The sequence below is a fragment of the Falco cherrug genome, chromosome 1, assembly GCF_023634085.1.
Source record: "Falco cherrug isolate bFalChe1 chromosome 1, bFalChe1.pri, whole genome shotgun sequence".
NCBI classification, from domain to species: domain Eukaryota; kingdom Metazoa; phylum Chordata; class Aves; order Falconiformes; family Falconidae; genus Falco; species Falco cherrug.
In genome coordinates, this window is record NC_073697.1 from 93,039,055 (window position 1) to 93,052,080 (window position 13,026).

At 58.7% G+C, this 13,026-nt stretch overlaps 2 protein-coding genes across 5 annotated transcripts; one reads left to right on the forward strand and one right to left on the reverse strand.

The window, feature by feature from the left end:
* Positions 1 to 4,699: 4,699 nt before the first annotated feature.
* RFC5 (replication factor C subunit 5) lies at positions 4,700 to 7,530 on the forward strand. Of its 2 annotated transcripts, none has more exons than XM_055724732.1 (11): positions 4,700 to 4,779; positions 4,907 to 4,971; positions 5,055 to 5,191; positions 5,294 to 5,373; positions 5,716 to 5,789; positions 5,911 to 6,070; positions 6,236 to 6,317; positions 6,437 to 6,566; positions 6,772 to 6,849; positions 6,936 to 6,990; positions 7,224 to 7,530. In XM_055724732.1, exons 1-11 carry the CDS (start codon positions 4,748 to 4,750, stop codon positions 7,318 to 7,320), a joined length of 990 nt encoding a protein of 329 aa, XP_055580707.1. In that variant the 5' UTR covers positions 4,700 to 4,747; the 3' UTR covers positions 7,321 to 7,530. The 2 variants fall into 2 exon arrangements, with proteins under 2 accessions (XP_055580707.1, XP_055580716.1); XM_055724741.1 differs by having other exon boundaries at positions 4,725 to 4,779; positions 5,060 to 5,191.
* A 749-nt stretch (positions 7,531 to 8,279) lies between these two features.
* On the reverse strand, positions 8,280 to 12,487 carry WSB2 (WD repeat and SOCS box containing 2). Of its 3 annotated transcripts, none has more exons than XM_055724711.1 (9): positions 12,052 to 12,467; positions 11,732 to 11,903; positions 11,385 to 11,617; positions 11,046 to 11,177; positions 10,601 to 10,701; positions 10,175 to 10,347; positions 9,819 to 9,932; positions 9,213 to 9,320; positions 8,280 to 8,997 (listed from the first exon to the last, which is right to left on the reverse strand). In XM_055724711.1, the coding sequence occupies exons 1-9, from the start codon at positions 12,065 to 12,067 to the stop codon at positions 8,835 to 8,837; spliced, it is 1,212 nt and encodes a 403-aa protein (XP_055580686.1). In that variant the 5' UTR covers positions 12,068 to 12,467; the 3' UTR covers positions 8,280 to 8,834. The 3 variants fall into 3 exon arrangements, with proteins under 3 accessions (XP_055580686.1, XP_055580676.1, XP_055580694.1); XM_055724701.1 differs by having other exon boundaries at positions 11,385 to 11,620; positions 12,052 to 12,459; XM_055724719.1 differs by lacking the exon at positions 8,280 to 8,997 and adding an exon at positions 9,401 to 9,511 and having other exon boundaries at positions 11,385 to 11,620; positions 12,052 to 12,487.
* Positions 12,488 to 13,026: the final 539 nt, after the last annotated feature.

Below are 13,026 nucleotides of genomic sequence, written 5' to 3' on the forward strand. Positions count from 1 at the left end.
CGCCAGCAGCGCCCTGGGTGAGAGCGAGGCAGTGGCCGAGGGCAGGATCCGGCCAGCAGCCGCTGCCACTGCCCAGGGGAGCCTCAAAGGGGCTGTGGAGGGGTGATAAAGGGGAGGAAAACACAGCAAAAGGGTTCAAAAAGCCAATTCTGCAATAATAATAACAATAATAACAATGATACAATGCTGATGATATGAGATATGATAGGATATGATATGATGATATAAATAATAAGGGGATGCCAGACTATACTTGAACTGAAAAGAAGAATGGAAGGGAATAGGATGAAGATAGGATAGGATAGGATAGGATAGGATAGGACAGGATAGAATAGGATAGGAAAGGATAGGATAGGAAAGGATAGGATAGAATAGAATGGAATGGAACAGAATGGAATTAGAACAGAACAGAACAGAACAGAACAGAACAGAATAGAATAGAATAGAATAGAATAGAATAGAATAGAATAGAATAGAATAGAATAGAATAGAATAGAATAGAATAGAATAGAATAGAATAGAATAGAATAGAATAGAATAGAATAGAATAGAATAGAATAGAATAGAATAGAATAGAATAGAAATAAAAAGTGGATGCCAGGCTACCATACCCAAACTGAACAGAGTAAAAATTATAATATAATATAATTTTAAGAGGGATGCCAGACTGAACTGCATAGAGCTGTTACCTTCTGCTCAGTGAGTTTGCATCAGGCTGGGACTCCCTCAGGCACTTTCCAAACCACAGCAGGAGCCAGCAGTGAAAACCCACCTGGGTGACAGAGCGGGCAGCTGGGAGGAAAAAACCTGGTGTAATTTCATAATGCAGAGGATCCCATTCTAGCTGGGCTGCATTCTCAATTTTGTTCTTAATTTCACATGCAAATATATATTTTTTTTTTCTATGTTTCAGCTGGGTGTTTTAGCTGAGGTGGATGGGAGGAAGCAGCACTGCAGCAGCTGGGTTGCACTGGTGGGCACTGGCGCAGCCCCTAGGGGCTGCAGAGGTCCCGGGGCAGAATCATCCTCCTGCTCTGCTGGCTTTTCCTCTGGGAAGAAAAAGGCAGAGCCCTCTGGAAAGGCCAGCATTCACTTTGCTGCAGCAGGCGCTTGAGGAAGGCAGCCATCACCAGATATTTAACTATTGCCCGTGTTGGAAATGCAATGCAATTTCTGTTATTAACTGGAGCACAGGAGAGAAAAAAAAACCACCATGCTGGAAATTTTCTCTCCTGATGGCTTCTGTGGTTAATCAAGTCCTTCAATAACCAAACTGGAGATAAGAGGGCAAGGCACTCTCTGTACTCAGCACATTTGCAACAGATTATTTTTTTTTCCCTAAAACATCCAAGCTACCAGCCCAGCCATTTCTGAGTTCACTGCTCCCAGAACCAGTTACAAGGGAGGGGAGGATAGGATGGTACCTGGAGAAGAGAAAAAACCCACTGAGATGCCCAGCTCAAAACGGGGATGCTGGGGAACAAGTGGATCCCCCTTGGCATCCTTTGCCCACGCTGCTGCTCCCCCTCTCCATTACTCCAACAGCTTCCAGTGCAAAAAAAAATTCCTGCAATCTCAGTATCTGCCCTTCAAAATAAATAAAGTAAAATAAAGCGAGCAAAAATAAAATAAAACAAAATGCAAGCGGGGAGACTCCACTGGAAAAAACCCACCCAACCCAAAACCACCACCAGCAGAAGACCTGCAGAGATTCTGGGCATACGCTGAACCTCACAGTCCCCAAAAATCCCTATGGCAGTCAGTGGCACAGCTCACGTGCTAGGAGCTGGGCTGGCTCACAGTGCGAAAGGAAGATGTACATCACGGATGGCGGGAAAAGGCCTGAGATCAGTAAGAAAACCTGTGTTTTTCTATTCCACAGCTTTGGGCAGCTTGAATTATTCATTTCCTTCATCACCAGTGCCTGGATTTCGTACAGGGGCTCATTGTGTACCTCATTACTCAGCAACATTAACAACTTCATTTCTTAAACACAAGTTTTTTCTGGCACAATCAGTTCATAGAAAATGTATATAGCAATGACTTTATTCACCTGTCTTGGTTTTCTTACATGTCTGTGAGCTTGGAGCTACCAAGAGTCTCTTTAAATCAGGTTAATTTTCACGTGGTTCCTAGCGAGGATGCTCTGCTGGGCACAGCGTCCAGCTGGGGAGGGAGAGGGCAACCCCTCGGCACTGCCACCAAGCAAACCCAACCAAACCCACCCTTGTGAAACCAACCCTTCGCTGGCTTGCAAGTCTCCACAGCATCATACAAAGCTTTTCCCACCAAATCCCCAACAAAGCCACTCCACGAGGCTTTTATGTGCTGTTAGCCATTGGCCATGAGTGCTAAGTCATTGCCCTGGCTTGTTGCTGACTCCTTACTTTCAGGGTTGTCTCCGTTCCTCTTAATGGATGCCGCTCCACAAGCAAGGGCCTTTCTGATATTTGCATTTTTCTTTCTTTATTATTAATATGCCAAACAGCATCTCCACCTCTGTGCTAGATGGGTCCATCTCTTGGACCTTCCTTCTCAAGGAGCTCCTGTTTTCCTTCCTTCTGAAAGAGCATCTCTGCCACCATCTCCACCACCATCTACCTGGAATTCCCTCATCGTCTTCCAAAGGGATGTGCCTGATGCCTCAGGGTTGTTAATGAACCTATCAACAGTGCTGTAAATTTCTAGCACTGTTTATCAAGCTGGATGTGACCTGCCAGTCCTCTGCCCAAGAGGTGTAATGAGTAAATAAGCCAAGACAGGCAGCTCAGATGCTGGTTAATAATTCAGCCGGCCCTGATGATGCAGAATCACTGCAGGGGGATGCACCCATCAATTTTAACAATATTAAACAATGGCTAAATAAAATAATAAAAAAAAATGTCAATCTGGTCAAGAAAGAGCTGAAATTGTCCGTGAGAAATACCACCATAGATATGAGTGTGCACACTGGCCACAAGCCTGGTTTTGCCTGGTCTGGAGCTCAACATTTGTTAATGATGGGGCATGGTGGGGAGAAAATGCCTGGAAAAATCCATTTTGAAGGATGGATTTTGAAGGAGAGGATCCTGCCGCAGGTGGAGGCAGATGTGAGGAGAGAACAGCAGCTCCGGACCCACCAGGTATGGGAGAAGCCCAAGCCCGTCAGGGCTCCAGGTGACACCTCCCAGCCAGTTCCCAGGTGCTCGGGAAGGACCACACAGCTCCTCACCCTGCTCTCGGAAGGGCCATCTGTCACGACCGCCACGCACCCAGGGGAATGGCTGAGGCTTGCTGAGCTCAGCTTCCAGCTCCTGCTTTGTCTTACGGTGCTGGGGGGAGGGGGGAAATAGGGGTAGTGGGGGAAGGAAAAACAAATAGGAAAGCAGCTGCCCTCTGGCAGCTTTTGGGGTTTCTATAGGATTTCACCTGGACCTCTTGCTGGTTTCCCTTTCCTTACCAGAAATAGGGTTTCTCCGTGATTTTTTTTCACCCCCCCGATATACTCCCCATCACCTCTACTTCCCAACGGATCACCTCCCATCACCTCTCCGTCTGTGCTTTCCAAGGCAGAGCCCCTCACTGCTGGCCGCTTTCCTTTCCCACCCATGGCATGTAAACCAGAGCTGCATGTGAGCATCTGTGCCAGCCAGCCTAGGTTATTCATCCCTCTAAGCCCCTTCTCTAAGGAGGCTCCAGCCATTTCCCAAAGCTCAGCCTGAAGCAGCCATGGACCCCTCTTCCTTTGGAGGTGATGCTGGTGAGAAGAGGCTACATCCAGCACATCCAGGAATAGCCCGGAGCCACTCAGCCCCCAGCAGAGACCCCCCCATGACTCAGACAAGTGCTTTGGCAGCATGAGGGACAGAAGACAGAGCTGATTTTTCAAGTTAGTCAACCAGAAAAAGAGACCTGCAATTCTTGGGGGTGCTCTCCTGCCCCAGGATGCAGCAGGGACAGGGAGAAGGTGTTCTCACAGGCACCTCTCGAGTTTGCTGCTCCCGTGGCACTGGGAGGACAAGCAGGTCTTGTCTGCACTCCGCCGGCTTCCAGACAGCCCTTGGAGCTGCTGCCCTTGGCCCCAGCCTGCAGCTACCAGCGGTGCCCTGGCCCAGAGGGCTTTCTCAGAGCAGGGTCACCACGCTTTTCCCAAAAGCATGCCCATCACTTCGCTTTAGCAATTCCCGGTGCCGTGCCCTCTCCAAGAGCCCAGGCACCACTTTGCTCTGGTGAACGCCAGCACCACACTCTCCCCAAAACCATGCCCACAACCTTGCTCCAGTAATTCCCCAGGGCCGTGCCCTCCCTGAGAGCCCAGGCACCACTTGGCTTTGGGGAGTGCCAGCACCATGCTCCTCCCAAAAGCATGCTCCGGCAATTCCCGGTGCCGTGCTCCCCCCAAAAGCATGCTCCGACAATTCCCGGTGCCGTGGCTCCCCCCAAAAGCATGCTCCGGCAATTCCAGCGGCCCCGGCACCCCCATCCCCGGTGTTCCCCTCTGGTACCCCCCGTCCCGGTGCTCCTGGCCCTGGTACCCCCGGCGCCACTACCCCCCATCCCCGGTGCCCCCCGGCCCCGGTACCCCCAGCCCCACACCAGCCGCTAAGCCGGGACGGGGCGGAGCTCCCGAACAGACGCCCCGCCCATCCCGCCCGCCCCGCCCAACTACGCCCTGCCCATCCCACTCGCTTCCCCCAATCCCGTTCCGCTCCGCCTGCCCCGCCCCGCCCATCCCGCCCGCCACTGCGCTCTCGCGAGACACCGGAGCATGGCGCGGGCGGGCGGCGGGAATCTGCCGTGGTGCGGCCGGGACCGGAGCGGGACGGGGGGGCGGGAGCGGCGGGGAAGGGCTGGGAGATCGGCGGGTACCCCCCCGGGCTGACCGCCCCCTGACCGCCCCCCGCCCGCTGCGCTCTCTCCGGTGCAGGGTGGAGAAGTACCGGCCGCAGGCGCTGTCGGAGCTGGTGTCCCACCAAGATATCCTCAACACCGGTAGGTAACGACCCCCGGTAACCGCCCCCCGCAACAGCACCGGGGGGTGCCAGGCAGCCCCCAGCCCCGTTATTCTTCTCCAGTGCAGCGGTTCATCAGCGAGGATCGGCTGCCGCATCTTCTCCTCTATGGGCCGCCCGGTACCGGAAAGACCTCGACCATCCTCGCCTGCGCCAAGCAGCTCTACCGGGAGCGGGAGTTCGGCTCCATGGTGCTGGAGGTAACCGGGGAGGGGCGGTGGGGGGGTGGGTGATGGGGGGGTCACCCCCACCCCCGGGTGCATCCTCAGGCAGGGGCGCGGATCCACGCCATCTCTCTCCAGCTCAACGCCTCCGACGACCGGGGTATCGACATCGTCCGAGGGCCCATCCTGAGCTTCGCCAGCACCAGGACCATCTTCAAGTAAGTGGTGGGTCTGCGCTTCCCAAAGCCCCCGGCCCCTTTGTCACCCCCCTGCCAGCACCGCCTACCCTGGCGCGTGGCTTGGGATGTGGGTTTGGGGGGGCTCCTGGGGTGGGCAGTGTATGGAGAGGATGAGAAGGACCCAGGGGTGCACAGCGAGCAGGGAGGATGGGGAGGGCTAGGGATGAGTGATAAGGATGCCAGAGCAGAGGGGAAAGGAGGGCTTCCTGGGGGTGTTCATGGGGGTCAGGCTGGGAATAAGCACCCCCTGCTCACCCTCCTCCAGCACCAAGCCAGCAGCTGAGACCAAAGCCGCCCCCCCCCCTTTTTTCTCTTTTTAAGGAAAGGCTTCAAGCTCGTCATCCTGGATGAAGCCGATGCCATGACCCAGGATGCTCAGAACGCCCTGCGGCGAGGTGAGGGCTGCTGGGGACCCCACACTGCTGGCACCCCTTCAGCCTTGCCCAGCGCAGCGCAGGGTGCGAGCCTGTACAAGGCGGCAGAGGAGGACCAGCCTCTCCTCTGTCCTTTTCGCAGTGATTGAGAAGTTCACAGAAAACACCCGCTTTTGCCTCATTTGCAACTACCTCTCCAAGATCATCCCTGCCCTGCAGTCCCGCTGCACGCGCTTTCGCTTCGGCCCCCTCACCCCAGAGCTGATGGTGCCCCGGCTGCAACACGTCGTACAGGAGGAGGGGTGAGCTGGGGATGGCACAGGGTGCAGGGGGCCCTGCAGCATCCTCCACACCCCCTTTTTCCCCATTCCTCTATACAGGGAGGAGCTGCAGGCTTGGTTTTCTGCAGTTGTATTTCCCTCCAGCAATGCTGGCTCCCTCTGCAGCCCCAAGGTCTTGTTTTCCAGGGTGGATGTGACTGAGGATGGGATGAAGGCTCTGGTGACCCTCTCAAGCGGTGACATGCGCAGAGCCCTCAATATCTTGCAGGTACAGACAATAGGCACAGCCGCTCCTCGTGTAAGCCGGCAGTACTGGGCTCCATGCAGGCAGCTGCCCTGGAGGAAGGGCTGAGCTCTTCATCCTTCCTGCACCCTCCTCTTCCTCAGAGTACCACCATGGCCTTTGGGAAGGTGACGGAGGAGAACGTCTACACCTGCACAGGACACCCCCTCAAGTCTGATATTGCCAACATCCTTGACTGGATGCTAAACCAGGACTTTTCCACCGCCTATCGCAGTATCCTTTTCCCTCTGCTGGCCCTGGGGTTTAATCCCCGCTGCTGTAAATCCTCTTCACCAGGGCTCCTTGTCCTGTGCTCTCCAGCTCCAGCTGGGGTGGGTGCTGCTCACTGGGGAGGGTCCTCAGGGTTGTTGTGGGGACGAGGAGTGGGATCTCACAGGGAAAGACTTGGCAGAAGGCCCTTCACTCATTCTCATCTCAGAAATCATGGAGCTGAAGACGCTGAAGGGCTTGGCCCTGCAGGACATCCTCACTGAGATCCACCTGTTTGTGCACAGAGGTGGGGGCTTGAGGGGCCGTCTCCTGTGACCCCAGGAGGGCCAACCACAGCCCACACTGACATATGCCATCTCCTTCTCTCCACAGTTGATTTCCCACCCTCGATCCGCATCCAGCTGCTGATCAAAATGGCAGACATCGAGTAAGTGTCCACTCACCCCTGCTCCTTGCCCTAAAGCACCCCAGCTGGGGGGCTGCCAGCGTGCCAACCCCATGGGAGCCACCACTGCTGTGCTGTGCCAGGTCCTGGCAGCTGGTGGGCACCACTGACAGACACCCACAGCCCCTGAGCATCTGTCCTGGCCAGGGCTCTTGCTTTGTTGGGATGCAGACACTGGTGTAAATACTCAAACCTGCCCTTGCCCCCTGCTCCAGGTACCGGCTGGCTGCTGGGACCAATGAAAAGATTCAGCTGAGCTCCCTCGTCGCAGCTTTCCAAGTCACCAGGGACCTGATCGTCGCCGAAGCCTGAGTCCACGAAGATCCCAGGAAGTAGGGTGGATCCCTGCTTGCATTACCAGATCTTGCAGAAGCTGGAAGGGATCGTCATCCCCGTGCATGGAGCTGCTCCCTGCAGCTTTCCATTTCCTTTCTGCAAGCCCTGAGCCTGCAGCTGGGGCACGAGGGTCAGGCAGCGTTATTTCTAAGCTTCATCGGGAAATACAGATGCCTCTAAAGCCCAGCAGGTTGCACTTGTCTTTTCTTTTCCTGTCCAGCAAGGACTGAAGGGAGGTGGTCGCAGCACCCACACAGGCTGAAGTCTGCTGCTGTCACCTGCCTGCAAAACCCTACTCCCTCGCACAGCAGAGCTGCCCCAGCTTGTGCCACCCCGTTGCTTGCGCAGCTGAGCAGGGACAAACACAGTTTCTTGCATTGACACTCCCACATGACAAGGGGGAACACAGCTGTGGGTCACACCTGTACAGGCTAGGGAAACACCACCTTTCTGCATTCTGCTGCTTGCAAGGGAAAACATCTCAGGGAACAGTTTAGAGGAGACATTCCCCTACTTCTCCATCTGCTGGGGTCACAGCCTCGGGCTCACACACAGACCGAGCCCTCTAGCATGCAGGGGACTCAAAACACGTGCTGTCATTCCAGGCACCCGCTAAACTGGAGGGAGACAAGCGCATGAGACCTTCATGCACAGCATCTCTGGACATTAGGCTGCTCAAGTGCCAAGCTCCAGAGGGGAGAAAAAGCAACAGAGGAATGGAAGCTGGGGGCTGGCGGAAGCCCCAGGTCCCACCTTCACGGTGGACTGATCCTCCCCAGCACCCACTGCTGAACACTTAATGGTCTGCTGCACTTCAGAGCTGGGTAAGCACTCACTGCCACCCCAACAGCTGCAGGAGGCTGGAGCCCCTAGCGCGCTGGAGCCTGCCCTGCCCAGTATCCCCAGGTCACCTCTACAAGCCAAGAGGAAAGGCATGAGGAATAATTTTTTTATTCTGTCATCGCTGTTGTCTAGTCTGCAGAGACCTGCTCGGGTTTATCCAGCTCACGCCCAAACCAGGAGAGCAGCAGAGCCTGCACTCCTCCGGGAACTCAGCCACAGTACAAGCCGGTCCCAGCGAGGGTCAGTTTTGTCACGGATGGTTGTAGCCCGGTATTCATATGAACAACAAAAGCTCTGCTCAGACTGCAGCTGCTAACCTTCAACCCACAACATTGCACTTGGAAGCAAAAGCACCTGACCCAAAACTTGCAGATAGCAGGGGAACAGGGGGACCTGTGTCCCCTGTGGGGCCGCCACAGCTGTGCCCCTTGCCCTCTGCATGCATTTTTGCTGGGTTCTAGTATTACTATACTCAAAAATCCCTCCACATTCACAGACAGAGCCCCAAAACAAGGGGAGTAGCAATCTTTCTGCCCCACGGCTCACAAATCAGCGAGACGTCGTTGCAGCAGTGCCTCCTCTAATCCAGCCAAGCCCTGCCACCAGGCAGAGGGCTCTCACCTCCATCCTCCACTTTCCACGCTGCCTTAAAAGGTCCGGTAAGTGAGGAATTCCTTCAGCTTCCTGGGAATGGGGAGCGCGAGGACCTGGTATGTTGTCAGGAAGGTGCGCAGAGCTTTGCGACACAAGTGCTTTAGTGACGAGAGCACCCTTGGAGCAGTCCAGAATTGGACGTGGCCATCTCTGGTCCTGCAATGGGACCCAAACAAGCCGTAAGCACAGGGCAGAGCGACACGCTAAAACTCCAACCCCCAAATATCCCAAGCTTGCAGCAACCACGCTCTCCCCAGCCCAGGAAACCAGCCTGTACCCCCAAGGAAGCCCAGAATTTGCTGAGCAGACCCAGAGCTGCAGAGGGAGGGAGCAGCCACGTGTCTCTCCACTCTCTTCTCCTCAATACGCACCCTGTGGCGATAAAACCACCGTGTGGAAAGTACATGCAGCACAGGCCGTTGGTCATGGGAGCAAATGCAACCGGAGACCGAAGCTCCAATGCCCAGATCCTCAGGAGCCTAAGGAGAAAGGGAGGGGACACGATGCCAGGCCCACATCCACGCAGTGCCTGCAGCTAAAATAAAGCCTCTGGGTTCACCTGAATGCATGCAAACTCTGGAGTAGGATTTTCTTCCCATGGGCTTAGAGCATCCCAGGAGTGTCACAACACGGCAGCAAAGCAGGAGGCACTGTCCCCTGTAGAGCTGAGCTGGATGCAGACAGAGCTAGTGACTGTGCTGAGGGGCACAGCGAGGGCAGCACAGCACACAGGAGGACACGGGCCCCGGCTCATCGCTCAGAGGGGTGACAGGACCCTGACCTTGCTACCCCTTGCCACAGCCAAGCTGCGGTATCCCAGGCAGCTGGCCCTTTCCCCTTAAGCCAAGCGCTGCAGGGGGGGGCTGGCACGGGAGGTCTGTTCCTCACTGGCATGTCCCGAGCTCCTGGTTTGTTTTGGTGGTGTCCTTCTGGGACCTTCTTCTTCCCACTGGGGGTCCCCAAGGGGGTTCACTCACCTGTCGTCTGCCACCGTGGCCAGGTAGAGGCCCTCAGGGGAGAAGCAGACTGAGCGCAGGGAGCTGGTATGGACTTCACTGCTGTAGTCCAGTGCCGAGTGCAGAGGGGCATGGCTGTGAGTAGGGAGAACAAGCCCAGCATCAGCCCCAGGTTGCCAAAAGCCCCATCCCCAGTGCTCTGGACTGGCAGAGGGGCCAAACCTGGAAAGCCAGAGCCCCCTTTCAGCCACTGGAGACAGGGGAGAGGTGGTGGCCGTGCCCAGCTAGGAGGGAAGGCCATGTTCAGCCCTAACAAACCCCCACAGCATTGTTCTGCCACCTTTCCACAATTCCCCACTGGCCCCCCAGCTCCATACCGCAGTGTCCTAAGCTGCTCCCCAGTGTAGGGGTCCCACATGATGACGCAGGCATCATAGGAGGCGGTGACGAGGAGTGCCGAGTCCGGCGAGAAGTCGCATGACACCACACTGCTCTGGTGCCCCTCCAGCCTCCGGATGAGGGTGTAGGATCGCATGCTCCACAACAGTGCCTGCGGGACATGGGCAGGGGCTGAGGCTGGGAGCATCCCCAGGGTGGGTACAGAGAAGCACCATCTTGGGGTTTAAGCCACAAGGGCTCTGGTCCCAGCTCCTCCATGCAGAGCCTGGATGGCTGAGGAACGAGGGTGGCTCTGGCCTGGCCCCTTCTCACAGGGGGGGCTTCTTGCACTGAGGGACACAGAGAACCGAGAGGAGCGCTGGAGTCAGTGGGATACAGGATGGCTCCCATCCTGCAGGACTCACCGACTTCTCTCCGGCAGCAGAGCAGAGCATGCTGCAGTCTGGGGAGATGGAACAGCAGTAGACCCACTGCACATGGCCTGACAGCACCTGGACCTGCCGCCCTGGGGACAACAGACACATGAGTCACAAGATGCAGCGCTAGGCCCTGTCTCTGCTCTCCCCTCCCTTTCCCAAGAGGGAATGCATGCGGGGCTGGGGGGTTCCTGGGGGCAGATCCCAAGCTCTGTCTACTTGCAACCCCCTCCTGAACCTCCCAGACCCCACTTGGAATAAGACAGCTCTACCCTGTGTTGCAGGACTCTCCCCTTCTGCCTTGAACACTGTTACTGAAGATCCTCTCCCACCATCTCCCCTACCGAGGTGGGTTTCTTCCCCCTTCCCCACAGCAGAGCCCAGCCTCAGCCAGGGGTGACCTAGCACCAGGAACATCCCTGCATGCTCCTACCATCTCTGCTCAGGTCCCAGACACGCAAGGTCTTGTCCCGTGAGGCCGACACAAGGATAAGGCTTCCATTGGGAGCGAAGCTCAGGTCTCTGACAACATCCTGGTGCCCCAAGAGGCTGAACAGGAGGTGTCCTGCGGAGAGGAGCTATGCTCAGCACCGTCCCTCCACAGGGAATGAAGCAGTGCCCCTCACATGCAGGCAGCCCCGCTTGGGACTGGGCAGGGGCTCCCGCTCACCCTGGGGAAGGACGGAGATGGGATCTCCTTCCAAGTGGAAGCAATGGGAGAGACACCACCCTGAAGCCATGCCTGCTCCTGCTGTCAGCGAGGGCCACTCACCTGTCTGCACCTCCCAGACCTTGATCTGCCCATCGTTGAGCCCGGTGGCCAGGATCTGGCAGGGAAGACCCACGGCGCAGGTGGGATCCGCCTCCTCTGCCTCTGCCGCCGGCCAGGCGCTGAAGGCCAGGCCCCACACGATCTGCCCGCACTCCAGCGTCTTCTCCTTGGCCACCCCTCGGCTCCTTGCCTCCGCTTTGCCGCCGCGGCTCTTACGCTCCGAGGTTTTGCAGCTGCTGGGGGAAAGAAGGGACACAGGTCTATCCCTGGGGCGGCCTGGTCCCCCGGGATCCCCCACCCCGGCTCCGTGTGCCCCCTGCCCACCCAGCCCCCCCCGCCCAACTCACAGCTCGGCCTCCTCCAGGGGCCAGGGGATCAGCTTGACCACGCAGTGTCCCTGCGACCAGGCGAACCAGGCGCCGTCGGGGGAGAAGGCCACGCTCCAGGTCTCGCAGCTGGATTTCCAGTCGTAGCGCTGCGGCCGGCCCGGCTTCAGCTCCGCCAGCAGGACCGGCTCCTCTGGGCGGCGGGACGGCCACGTTACCCCCCCGGCCAGGGCCTCGCCCCCCTCCTCCCGCCCTCCCCGTGCGCACCGGGACACCCGCACCGGGACACCCGCTGCCCCGGCCCCCGCGGTGCCCGGCCGCCGCTCGCCGCCGCGCCTCACCTCCGCTCGGCTTCATGGCGGCTCCGCCGCCCGGCCGGCCCGGCCCCCGCCGCCTCCGCCCGGCCACGGCAAGGCCCCGCCGGGCCGGGCGCGGCCTCCGCGGGCCCAGGCCCGGGCCTAGGCCCAGGGTGGCGGCCGCGGCGGCGGCGCGGCGAGGGGAGCGCGGCTGCCGCCTCCGCCTCCTCCTCCTCTGGCGGCACCGCCCCGCCGGGCCCGCGGGGGCCGGGGTGCCGCGGGGGGAGGGCGCCCGCGCAGGGACCCCCCCGCCGCCGCCGTGCTGGGCCGGGCTCCGGGGCTGGCCGTGCGCCCCGGCTCCGCGGGATGGGGCCGGGGGCGGGGAGCGGAGCGCGGGCCCCGGGCAGGGGAAGCGGCGCCGCCTCGCCTTCCCCGCCGGCCCCCGGGGACACCCCCCGGGGCGCTGCCGCTGCCCCCGCCCCGCTGGGACACGGGCCGAGCCCAGGCCGCCCCACGGGGCTGGGGGGCTGCGGGGGCGCCCGGAGCGGCCGGTGCCCGCAGCGCCTCCCTTTGCGGCACAGCACCGGCGCCCGGGGACCCCACAAGCACCCGGTGACACCCCCGGCAGTGCCCCCCCGGGGGGCCATCACCCACACAGTGACCCCCCCAGGACCCAGCACCCACACAGGGACCTCCTAAGACCCACCACCCACACAGGGCCCCTCCGGGGACCCCACGCCCACACAGTGACCCCCTCCAGCAGCAACACCCCAAAGACCCCACACCCACAAAGTGACCCCTCCAGGGACCCAGCACCCACATGGTGACACCCTTCCAGCACTGACCCCCTGGGGACCCAGCACCCGCATGGTGACAACCCCCAGCAGCAGCACCCCAATGACCCAGCACCACACAGTGACCCCCCCCCGGGGACCGAGCACCCACACAGTGACCCCCCAGGGACCCAGCACCCACACAGTGTCACCCCCCTGGCACTGACCATCTGGGGACCTAGCACCC

Excerpts from the sequence above, each read along its gene's own strand:
- RFC5 (XM_055724732.1), top strand. The coding sequence starts at position 4,748 with ATGGCGCGGGCGGGCGGCGGGAATCTGCCGTG. Across the intron at positions 6,318-6,436 it reads GAGCCCTCAATATCTTGCAG|AGTACCACCATGGCCTTTGG; the intron begins GTACAGACAATA and ends CCTCTTCCTCAG. Across the intron at positions 6,567-6,771 it reads CTTTTCCACCGCCTATCGCA|AAATCATGGAGCTGAAGACG; the intron begins GTATCCTTTTCC and ends TTCTCATCTCAG.
- WSB2 (XM_055724701.1), bottom strand. Across the intron at positions 11,178-11,384 it reads GGTCTGGGAGGTGCAGACAG|GACACCTCCTGTTCAGCCTC; the intron begins GTGAGTGGCCCT and ends TCCTCTCCGCAG. Across the intron at positions 10,702-11,045 it reads CTGGGACCTGAGCAGAGATG|GGCGGCAGGTCCAGGTGCTG; the intron begins GTAGGAGCATGC and ends TGTTGTCCCCAG.